Source organism: Chiroxiphia lanceolata, chromosome 7 (assembly GCF_009829145.1).
Source record: "Chiroxiphia lanceolata isolate bChiLan1 chromosome 7, bChiLan1.pri, whole genome shotgun sequence".
Lineage (NCBI taxonomy): Eukaryota > Metazoa > Chordata > Aves > Passeriformes > Pipridae > Chiroxiphia > Chiroxiphia lanceolata.
This window is the reverse complement of record NC_045643.1, coordinates 14,763,473-14,775,884: the sequence shown is the minus strand read 5'-3', so window position 1 is coordinate 14,775,884 and position 12,412 is coordinate 14,763,473. Positions and strand designations below refer to the sequence as shown.

The following is a 12,412-nucleotide window of genomic DNA, read 5'->3' as shown; positions in this document are numbered from 1 at the left end:
AGTTACCTTTGGAAATATACTATTAAAACTTAATTGCTTCTTATCCTTTTCATAAATTTTGCAGTTTGAAGTTTTAAAATACAAGGCATTCTCTAGAAAATTCCCTGCATTAGAAAACAAATGAAATTAGTATGTTCTAAGATAAGAAATCTCTGTTCTCACTGGAGAGGTGGAATGTAAAGACTGACAAGGTAACAGAGTGAACTAATTGCATGCTGATTTGTATCTGATCTCTCAAATAGCATTTTTGTTGGTCAGCCATCTAAAGACCCACAAGGACAGCTATACCACCACTGCCTTCTGCAGAGTCTGCAGTTTTCCCGACTGTGCTCCTCATCCAGGAGATGAAGAACTTTCCTAAGGCACTTTAATTTCAATTTGGGCTTTAATACAAAAACTAGTGTAAAAAATACATGTCAAAAGATAAAATGTCAGTTATTAGACAGCTTCAAATGCCGTGAAAATTATTTTAGTGTAAATATTTTGATATAGGACCCTAAATTAACCATCTGTTATTTCTGATGGAAAAGAACTGCCAACAATAAAAGCATGGAGCCCTGGAATACGGAACTCTAGAATAAGTGGGTGTTCTCCATAAAAAACATTTATGAGAAACATACCAAGTCATATACTCATGTCTAAGCTAAGCCTTACAAGCACTTCAGTGTTGCTGCTCAGACAATGCCATACTTCTGGCACAATATTGCAAGGCTTACTGTCATAAAAGTATTAATGAGATTAGCATTTTAACGAAAAGTCAGGAATAGAAGTGTCATTATATGTCTTGTCTTATAAACCTGATATCTCAAAGCTTATTCTAACTATAAGCAAACTCAGAAAATAAAATGAAGATGCACAGTGTCTTTCTCTTCCTTTAATAACATCTATTCCTATTGCTTGGGCATCTTTTTCTTGATACTGTATTGCAATCACCAGATACTAAACAGAGTCATCTTACGACAATATACTTACACACTAAAAACATATTCTGACATTTTAGGGATTTTCTGGCTGCTCTGCTTGTCCTGCAGCTACAGTCAGGAGACTGATCCTCCTGATTAAGAGAATGACACAGTCCCATGACTACTACAGTTAGCAAATTCCATCTACCTTAACTCTAAGATTCACGTTTAGTACAAAGGATGTGGTTTGCAACATAGCAATTATATTAGGTGCCTAAACTAAGGGGAGTATATTTTAATAACATAATTACCTATTCAAAGAGAAAATGTTTGGATAGCTCTATTTTGGAAGTTTACCTTATTCTCCAGTAGCAAAAGGCTATTTAATTGCAAATATGCATCTTTAAATTACTCCAAAATCATTCTTCCGGTTCAACTAAAGTATATTATGTAAAAACTTTTCCAGTGGATACTAAACAGCTGATATCAAGAAGTTGATATTTGTTTATATCAAACAGCTTCTTGATGGTTTTAGGACGCTCATACTTTTACACATGCCCAAAGAAACTGTCTTATGCTGGTGGTTTGTACAACACCTTATTTCAATATTTTACATTACTGTTGATGTTTGTCAGGGAGATACCAGACACTGCTGCAGCTTCGCCCTGGGCAGCTTCATTAGACTGGCTGGTGCTGTGTGAGGAAGCATTACCATTCAGTGGGTCTGTATTCTGTGTTTCTTGCTGGGCATCGGTGAGATCTTTCTGGTTCGGATCAGAGTTAGTGCATTTTTCTGAGTTGGATTCATCACTCAGAGGAGTGTCGAAAGAGACTACTTGTAGGACGATGGATCTGGGAGGACAGGTTGTACCATCACTTCCCTGACTACTCTCATTTTGTATCCTTGTTGTCTCTTCCTGTAACTGTGCATCTGTGGAATTTCTGCTTTGGTCTTTTTCCTGTTCATCAACATTTTTCACAAGTTCTTCTACAAAGAGGGAACAAAATAGGTGAATTAGATAAGAAGGATATGCCACAGTTTTTTGATTTCAGAGTAGTGACAGATAGAGCTGCACATGGGAACACTGTGAACATGAGGGCATGCCCACTGCTGTGTTTAATATGGCTCAGATTCTGCTTCTGCTTGCACTACTGCAACTGAACCATAGTTGTCCTCTTTCTGGTATTTTTGGCCATAATACAGAGCAAGGAGCATCATCAGACACACAGTAACCTGAAGGATGGAAGCAGGAGGACCCCATGCTGCAGGCATGTCCCCCTGCAGGAGGGTTTACCACTACAGGACTAGGAAGTGTAGAGCTCATCAGTTCTGCAAGAGAGAGAGGGCATGGAGTGGAGCACCTGGCTCAGAATGCAGCATGCATCAGAATTGAAGGGAAGCCCTGAAGGAAATGGGCCTGTCAGCCTGGAAAAGTCCAAAGCATCAGCTCATACAAAGCTTCAGCTGAAACAAGTTATAGGGGGTTACATGTGCTATCCAGTACTGCTACCATTATGCCTAATGGGGGAAATTGCACTTCAGGGGACAGCAGCAACCCAAAAAAATAATGTTTGTGGAAGGGTCTACTCCTTGCTGTATTGCAGAGATTTGGAGAACAAAAAAATGAAATGGCCCAGAGTAAAAGGAGACAGAACAGAACAGCACAGAGAGATAGTACAAGGAGTAACTAGAAGATGAAAAAAACCCAGAGAATGGAAAACTTGTGATAGCAGGTGAAGAGTCCAACAAAAAAAAAATGTACCATCTTCATGGAGGGCCTATTTCTCTTGCTATTATAATCTGTATTTCATAAATTTAGATTTTAAAATCTGTATACTCCTATAGAATATACCAAACACTATCAATTTAAAAAATGAAAGCAATTGCAGTTTGAACAACACTTGCACAAATCAGCTGCATGATATTGCATAAAATTTCTAACTTGGATGTGCACACTGTATTAAGAAAGAAAATCAAGCATTGGGGTACTTATTGAGTTCAACTGGCAGCTCCCAGAAACTCTGATTTTGAGTGACCAGTCCAAATCCAGACCAGAAGTGATTGCACATGACAACTCAAAGATAGACCAAACTGTAAGCATATTTTTACCACATCAGTATTTGGCACCACCTCACTTTTCTGAATCCAGAGAAAAGTTCCCCCTGAATTCAGAGAAAAGTTCTGTGAAACAGGATGGAAGGGAACACCTCCAAACCTGAACTGATGCACAGAAGCACGGAATAGCTAAATAATTTATTTCTTTTGTCAGTTATACTTTCTAGCATATTTTTTTAAAAAATCAAGAACTTTAAAATTTGAGCAATTTCTAAATTGTTAAGCCATTTTCCCCCAACTTTAGAGACCTGCTTGTTTTGGATTTCAAATCTTCTAAAACTTGGACAGGTACACTTTTTTTCTACAGATTTCAATGCAGTTCTTACAAAGAAGAAGTTGGGGTAAACCCACTAAGAAATATGCACTGATAAGTTATAATAGTAGTGTAAGAGAAATGGAGCTGGCATAATGTTTGATCCCCACTGCTGCACAGTAAGAATTGTAATAAATACCGTGGTAGTGTCTACTTCCAGACAGCCACTAATGGCCAGGACCCTCTGAGAGCAATGGCAAGGCTGCTGCCCCTCACCAGGCACTGGGCTGCTGGGAAGAGCAAGCTCCCCTTTCCCTATGGGCACATGTTGTCATGGCCAGCCAAAAATGGAAGTAGGGTATATTAAGTGAACAAGGTAACCTGGCATTTACAACATTGCCAATATTCAGTAAGAGCAAATATATGAATATGGTACATAAGATTAAACAACCATCCATCTTGGCCCTCAGAAAAATTCCTCTATTTTTTTAATTTTTTTTTTTGGGGGGGGGCGAAGGGGAGGGGGGCCTGGGTCAGTTAGGCACTAAAAAGCTTAGGGATTATCATATCCATTCAGATAAAGGCAGGCAGAAGTGTATTGTTCAGTGCAGTGAACTCAGGGTATGTATTACTGTTGTTTTCTCTGTTTTAACTCAGTAACTAAGTGCCAGAAGCCAGGCCTGTTTACATATATTCAACTGTTTGGTAATGTTTTCTTTACAAGAATCCAAGCAAATTCAGAAAAATTTGTGCGAATTCATCTATAAAACAAATGGCTTCTCCTAACTTATCTGTTAGGGGTGACTCCATCTTATTCCCTTCTTCTGTATTTTTATGCCATTTCTGAACTCCAGCTTTAAATCACAGTCTTTTATGAGAAGGAACAATGGCATTTGACACATAAACGTGATAGAAGTGGTGCATTTCTTCCCCTGTGTTTAGGCTGGGCTGTTGGCAAAATAATTGTTATGCATTGCTTTGTTTGGAAAACTGGCAGCACTTGTAAGGCAACAGCCAAACTTCAGAATAGCTGAAAAATGCTGGTATTCTAGCGCTGTGCTGTAGGGCTGCTTGCCACCAGCTCTGCTCTGTTACTGCCTGTGTCTGCAGCAACACTTTCAGGACATGGTCTAAGGGGTGAGGAAGCTTTTCTACATTTTTGAACTTTCTCTTCTGTCCATCATCTTTCTTTTCCTCCCCTTTCTGTGAGGAAATAGAGCATTCAACTACTATCACCTGCACAGTACAGGGTTTATAAATCACCTTTCTATTTACAGCAACTGCATCACTTGAGCATGTACTGACTTAATAAGAGTGGAGAGGAAGAACGTAAGCCATGTGTAATTAGGACATCTCAAACCAGCAGCACTTAGCTCCAGTGAAACAAGTATCTGCTGAATCCCATTGCTATTTTCATTGGCTGTGTTTAAAAATAAGCTACCATAACTTACCCTTACAGAAAGACATAATGACATGGAAGTTTTAACAATTAGAAAACTACTGAATTAATGAGGAAAGCTGTTCATCTTCACTAAGAATTAAATTATTTGAGGACTCTGTAAAAGAAGAATGCTGCTGGATATTATGGACTCTCTGTGTATATTACCCCAAACTTTGGTTTCTAGTTTTGTCTGCCTTCTTTTTTACTGTAAAAAAAAATTCCAGGAAGCAGTGACAAACAACCAAAACCAGGACAACATGGGAAGGAACTGCAACATTCTAAAAGACAGGTTCGCACATCAGCCATTTTAAAGAGAAGGAGAAGACACCAGCACAAAGCATAAAAATTTTGCAGAAAATGAGAGGACTTATCCTGTTGCCTCTGGAATTTCCAAGTAAGTTTAAAGACATGTCCAAGAGTTCCCAAACAACTGTGATTTTTCCCAACTAATCTGCCATTTTCAAACTCAATAAAATATTGCAGTAACCTACAGCTTTATTTAGATAGTGATTCCTTCTCCTTTCAACTCCCCCCACAAATTTCATCACAGATATAGGAGTATATAAAACCAGTGCAAACCATGTAATCCAGTGGCACTTAATGTTACAGCACTATGTCATATAGAAAAAGTAGCAAAGACTTAATTAGCTATCAAAACTTTTCACTAAAGGATTTGATAAAAATTAATTTGTGAGTTTATGGTTTCCTAAGGTTGCTACCTCTGCTTTATACTTCTCTTTTGCAGTTTAGCTGTAAACACAGGGGATTGAATGCTGGAACTTTCAGTACAGGGAATGGAAGGGACATGCTGCTCTGCTCTGAGCCTACTAGATGGAAAAGGTGCTTTAAATCATGTAGTTTGTCATGTGCAGAGGTGGGCCAGCTCTCCATTGTGTACTCCAGGGAGATATAAAACAGGTTCCATTATTTGGTCAGTTATCATTCTTTGGTCTGCAATTCACCAGATATTGTCAATCCTGAATGTTTCTTCCTACTCTTAGCTCAACCCGTTCATTGCACATACTCAGACAATGCTCCTTTTCTCACCAATCTTAACACGTTTCTGAATTAGCTCAAAAACTGCTTATGACCTAAGCATTTTAGCGCTGCAATTAAAATCACTGTCATTGATAGTAGATGGAGCTCCTTTAGCCTCCTGAATTGATTTTTCTCCAACAGATTAAAACAGTCCGTTAGGGTGGATTTCATGTGCCAAACTGTCAGTCAGTTTCTGTGACTGTCACACACATCCTCCCACTGCCCACCCTTCCTAGCGACTGCTAAATCACATTAACATGCTATCAGATCATCACTCTCGGATTTTCACATTTCAGCAGCTGCTGCTCTCTTCTTATTAGTGAGTCTGCAGAGAAAATCTTTCAGACAAAATGGAACTGAACCCCGTGGTTATTGTGACTGAAAGTATGCAGGACTGAAAGTGCCCGAGGGGGGCCTGCAGGTACTATGCAGAGGTCTTTCAGAGGAGACATTTGTTATTCAAAATTGCTGCCCGTGGGGGAAAAAAAAGCTGATCTCTACTGCAAAGATGCAATAGTTGTCATTTTTTCATATTTTTACTATCAAAATGAGGCAGAGGATAGTGTGAGAGACTCGTTCAACCTCATATTTTTCATTCCACCTGGGTGAGGTCAGTCATCTCAGGCACACATTTTCAAGCCGTGCAGCCCAGTGCACTGCCAAAGGGTGTTGAGGACATTTGTCACTGATTACTTTCCAAACAAATAATGCAACCTTTGGTCAGGTCCTGTAATACTTAATTCTTTAGAAGAGTTACACAAGCATAAAATGAGAACAAGTAACACTGTTGTTCTATTATCCTGAAGATGAATGTTAGCACACTTCAATGATGGGCCCACTTGACCGGCAGCTGAACTCTTGGTGTGCATGCTGCATTCCCTCGTGTTATTATATGATCTCAGGTGAGTGTCCTAAGCTGCCTGTGCCTCCTTCTGTTCACTGTAAAGTGAAAATAATTATTTAATCCCTGTAACTTTATTTACAATGATATCCACTGAAGAGATGGTAAGCATGATTACTAGTCCATACACTTACACTCTGTTAAGAGTACCTGAGCTTGCTTTATTAGTAAACCTTTGGAACACTTTTATAGAACAATCTAAGCATGAAGAAATAAAAACTGTAAGCATAGAGAATAAACATTGCATTTTTAAAATATTAAATAATTGTGTTACAATCTCTCTGTGTTCTAGGAACTGCACCATAAAGGATCTCACATGACAGTTAAATCTTTCCCCACAAGTTTTGCGTTTCTTATAGCTTTCTCAATAGGTCTATAACTTTCCGACCTTAAAATCTACTTATCAAACATCTTCTCTAATGAAAGAACCTCTCAGATGCATCTGAGCAAATTTACTGTCTATTTGCTACAACTACCATAATTGCAAACAGCAGCACCCATCAACAGTATGTGTTGAAAAAAGTGCAAGATGGAACAATATCTTTATCACTGTGCTGAGTTGAACAAAGACAGATTATCTGGTGATTGGGGCCTGGAATATTAATTAAACATCAAGGCTTTCAAATTAGAATCCCAAATGTTTGATCATTATGGTAATTCCCTGTTAACAGCATTCCCTGAAAGGCCTGAGAAACATTCCTCTAATTCTCCAGTGGTGAAAGGTTGAAGACCCTTAGGCTACAGAGCACTGAGCTCCTCTGCATCAATTATAGAAGACATGGCCCTTTTAGCAAAGTGGAGCCATCCTATTTATTGAGCCTTCTGTTAAGGAAGCTTTCAAACAGCTGCCTAGGTAGATAAATGCTTTCCTTACTAAAACAGGACTTCCCAAAAACAAAGCACGCTGTTCCTTGCACAAGCTGCTTACTCTGAATCAAGACTCAACAGCAACTGTCTTTTCAGGGAGAGACAGCACCACCATCTCCTGGAAAGCTGCCCTGTCAACAACACTATCAGTGGGGATTGGTCTTCTGCTCTGGACTGTCTGGGCATAAGAGTCAGATCATCTTCTCCAGCCCTTGCTAAAGGAACCTTTGCTCCAGTTGAACCACCTCCCAAACAGATGAGTAGCCTTATCCCGAAAATGTGAGAAGCTGGAATGAGTTCAGGTCATCCTCAGGAAATTATATGGATTGTTGCTAGTTTCCTTTCTATATTCCTTGTGCATCTGTAGTACCACATCTTATAGAGCCAACTTTTCCTGAGCCTCTGAGCTAATCTGGGAACAATATCTAGTGTTTGCAGAGCCCACCGACAAGAATGCAGATGGTTCTTCTAACAGCACAACTTCTGTTTGTCTCAGTCAGTTCAGGAAGTGTGTTTGAAGATCTACACTAAGAGCCAGCCTGCTTACTAGCACAGCACACTATTCTAGTACATGTGACCTCCTCAGTGTGCTCAGCAATTTGTGACTTGTCATAGATTATCTAGCTAGGAACAACTACAGCAATAACAATACTCTTTTCACTCTGGTAGTGACTTATCCCTGACATCTCTTCTCTCAGTATGTGCTCCTACTAACCTATGAATAAAGCACAACTCCATACATATGCCCAGAGCAACCTAAAGACTTTTCATCAAGCAATAGAGTCAGAGAAGGAAGGTAATATGAGATTCAGAAAGGATGAGTCTAATTATCTGAAGTTCAAGGTCTCAGGTTATTCACTTACAAGCTTAGTCAAACTTGACTGTAATCTGAAAAGAATTTCAAGTGGTAAAGCAATATATTGCCATATTTTTTATTCTTTCCTAGATGTGCATTTTGCACAGTCTGATTAAGGATTTTCAGCTTTTGCAGGGTACAGCTTCAGAGAAGATATGCTGGACGAGCATTATGTGGCAAGAACTTGTGTGCTACCTCAGATAATGCTCTATAGATGGCTGCATTCACTTAGAGGAAAAACTCCTTTCCAGCAGTCCTTAGGGCCCACATATGGACTATAGACCCAGATGTTCCATTCCAAATGAATGAAAAATATAATAACTTTCACAAAACATATATATTCCCCCCCCCCAGCTTTTATGAAAAAAACCACTATCTGTTTACTAACAAAATATAAATGTGTACTCAAAAGCATTTGCATTATTTGCAAGGTTCCTCTTAGAGTCTAACCAGGCACCCTGAGGGTCTCTATGTCGCGCTTCAGTCAACTGCAGATGTTGCTGTAAGTAATCTCTTCATGGGAGCAGATTTCTATTAATCTCTTCCTTATACAGAGGTTTAAAAGATCAGATTCAGCCACAATCACACAGAGACAATACTGTTCATCAGGTTCTGACCTCAACACCAGCTATTTTCATTTACCCATTAGCTTTCCTAATGTACATTTTACCGTAATTCCACAATTCTTTTCAGGAAATACTTAGACATACTTCATTAGTCAATTTGATGGAAGGAAAGAAGTTTAGGACAATCACAATCTCAACAAAATCCATGGAGTCTTGAACGTTAACATCCTTGTTTTTCACAGTAGAAATCATGCCCAGAGATTCAGGATTTTGCTTGGCCTCACATTAATACTGACTGCATAGAGAAACAATCTTACCCAGAAGAATTCTTAAGTCTCTTTCTGTGAGAAGCTTTGTGTTTTCAGCGGCTGTCAAAAGCCCAGTAAAACTGGGCTAAATATATTAGTAATTTATAGAGCACTACAAGGCACTAGGAATGAAGGAGAAACAACAGTGCTCTCTGATACCACTGTACACCTCCAAAACAATACACCAAAAAGCTGATGTACCAGAATCAATCTGGTTAGTTATGTGTAACTGGAAATGGCAAACTTCCAGATAACAAGTTCTCCATTCTTCCATATTGAAGGACCTTGTTTGTCACTAGCTCAGGGCTCTTTGATTTCTGCAGGCTATAGCTAAGTGGCCTTGGACACTCTGATGGTCTGCTGTTATTATTGATCACTGTAAATTAGCAGCTTTCTCCTTTTGACCAGTCAGTATTCGTTGGGCAAGACCAAAGGAGACAATTGGTTTTATGAAGCTACTCATGAAGAAGGGGCAATATTGGTCAAGTCTTCTCCTCAGCTGCCTCTTCTAACTCTCAAGTCTTTGTCACAATAGATATATGGAAGCTTGCTCTTAATATTCTCCTAATGAGAATATTCATTTGCAATTTAGCACTAAATCAGATTTTATCACTGTTCAGCACTGTTTTTCTGTCTTGTCTGGCACCTCTTTGAGAAAAAAACATGTTGATTGGGATGATAGGATGAAAAACAAGGTTGGCACTGGGTTCCAGGATATCATTCCCAGCCGTCAGTATAAGGTCATGTACAGCAAGACCAATCTCAGCAGTGAAATGTTATGCTGAAATATACTTACTCAGAAACAACATAGACTATGGACAACATATTCCCAAATGGCATTCACTTAACCTGGATCAAAGCTATAAATTCTGTGCAACAATTATCACAAAACACTTCACTTAGATAACTGTAACTCCAGAAAATTTTCAGGTATGGCTTATGAACTAAGATGCTTGATGCAGGTTTGGTTTTATTAACTGTCTACTGGCAAATGAAGAGTCCCTTTTTGCCCTGTTTGGGCATAATACATGCAGTGATTGCTCAAATCTTTAGATCCACTGGGTCATTTAAATAATTGCCTACAGCATAGTCCAAAGAAGCCTGCAATACTGAATTTTGTTCCATACATCGGGGAACAAATAGCATTTCTAATAGCAAAGTACAACTTTCACATTTCTAAAGAAATGTGGTGGCACACACTACTTTGAATTCTTGATTTTGGCATTTAAAGCAGATGTCAGTATCAGTTACAATTAAATGTGCAAGAATGCACATTTATAAACCAAATCTCTAAAGATAAGCTGAACAGCACAAAGCCTTATTGTACAGGCTATAGGATTTACTTTCATACTCTAACCACCTACATCTCCTGAGAGAGCAAAACAAGACCATCTAAACAAACATTAAGACATAAAATATATGAATACAAGACAACTATGTATTTTTACAGGTTAAATGAAATTAAAAAATGGAAGTAGGTGAGATCTTAGGGAGTAACCTATACAAACATTTCACCTTAATATATCATACCTTCTGCTGCTAATTCTTTCCATCTTTCTTTGTTTGCTTGAATGATCTTCATCAAGTTGTCCTTAAAGCTCCTTAGGTCTACAGTTGCTAGAGAATTTTCTGCGTGAGTTCCTCCATCACCTGTGCTTTTAAAACCAGGTCGTCTTTGTGCTTCAGCATTGCTTACTGCTCCCAAACTATTTTGACTGCACAAGGGAAAAAAAACCAAATTATGAACACAGTCACTCAATTTTAATAATATACAAACAGATAATCTGAATCAAGTTGCTTAGGAACTAACTTGAAATAATAGTTTTCACTACAGAGTGCCTAAGACACAAGATGTCTCACCAACATTTTTCCAGAAAATTGTTGAAAAAAAATGTGACAGCTGAAAACACGTTACTTGTGAGTCGATTCTTGAAAGAATGTTTATGCAGCCACTTTGGAGCACCTTCTTAGCTGTGTGAATAGTGAATGGTATCTTTGGGGCTCATAGGAAAGATATCTGTTATTTTTGACCCAGTTAAAAAAAGGAGGAGACGAAACTATATGACAGGTAAGTTTCACTTGAATTGAAAATCCTCTTCAAGCTACATTACTTCAAGCAGGACTTAGTATAGTGGTTTTAAAATTCACTCAATAGCAACTGCAGCTACTTTACACATAAGGTAAGGTAGAAGTCAAATTGATTATTCATATGTGTGTATGCATATACATGTAAAGGTGAGACAAAATAATGAACGCTCTTTATTTTCTTAGGATTAAAAAAATCAGACCTATTTCCACCTTTGTACAGGTGACCATGTCATAATAGGTTTTTTTTACTCAACTATGCTGCGTAGTTTATCTCATTGGTGCCACAGACAAATGTTAATAAGCATACAAATAGTTTTCCATTAAGCAGGAAATAGTTTCAGTGAGAACTTCCCAAGAAGAGTTAACTGTAATTTCCATGTGCTCCAGAGATGTTAAATGGGATAGAACGGAAAGAATAGACTATAATCCTAACGTTTTCCAGGCACCACTGCACCCCTCATGACGTCCACTCAGTAGTGTTTGTGCAACTGTCCTGACTCAAACTTTTCTGTATCATGCTATAGGCTCTCCATTCTCTTCGTAAGTGTGGCTCTTGATTCCATACAAATTAAAAGGCTCTTTAACCTCCACTTCACACAAGGAAGTTTTGCTGGATGATAAGTCTTTGTTGATCTACGACTCAGTCACGAACATCAACCAGAAGTGAAGCACAGAGCTGCTAATCATTTGCAGCTGCTAATGCCTCATTTGTGAAGAAGTGAGTATGTAAGCAAATTTATTATCAGTAATACCTTTGTTTAACACTGCTTCCCCAAACACTAAAAACACTGTCATAGATACTTACTTCTAGTAATTTCTACTTACTTCTAGTAGTCAAAATAAAGAGGTAGGTTCACCATTTTGTTACTAAAAGTTAACGAATGCCCAGCAAATGAAATATTGCCCAGTAGATTCATCATATTAATAACCTGGGTGAAAGCTCAAGTTACAGTTTTTAAGTGAAAAAAAATGTGATAACAGAGCAAGTATTTGTAAGGGCAGTATCTGACTATCCAACAATGCTTTCAGCACAGAGTCACTCTACGCTGTCTGTCATAGCTAGTTTGTTTTATATA

General features: G+C 38.4%; 1 protein-coding gene across 9 annotated transcripts in view; it reads right to left on the bottom strand.

Annotated features, from left to right (window-relative positions):
- Positions 1-12,412, bottom strand: part of PDE1A (phosphodiesterase 1A) — a 203,194-nt gene that overhangs the window by 8,484 nt on the left and 182,298 nt on the right. For 7 of the 9 annotated variants that reach the window (XM_032693796.1, XM_032693795.1, XM_032693794.1 and 4 more), the window contains 2 exons: positions 10,779-10,963; positions 1,615-1,890 (listed from right to left, as the gene is read on the bottom strand). In XM_032693796.1, coding sequence (XP_032549687.1) covers positions 1,615-1,890; positions 10,779-10,963 — 461 coding nt within the window. Of the gene's footprint in view, positions 1-777; positions 1,055-1,614; positions 1,891-10,778; positions 10,964-12,412 lie in introns of those variants that run through there. The other 2 variants (XM_032693799.1, XM_032693801.1) reach the window with 2 other exon arrangements.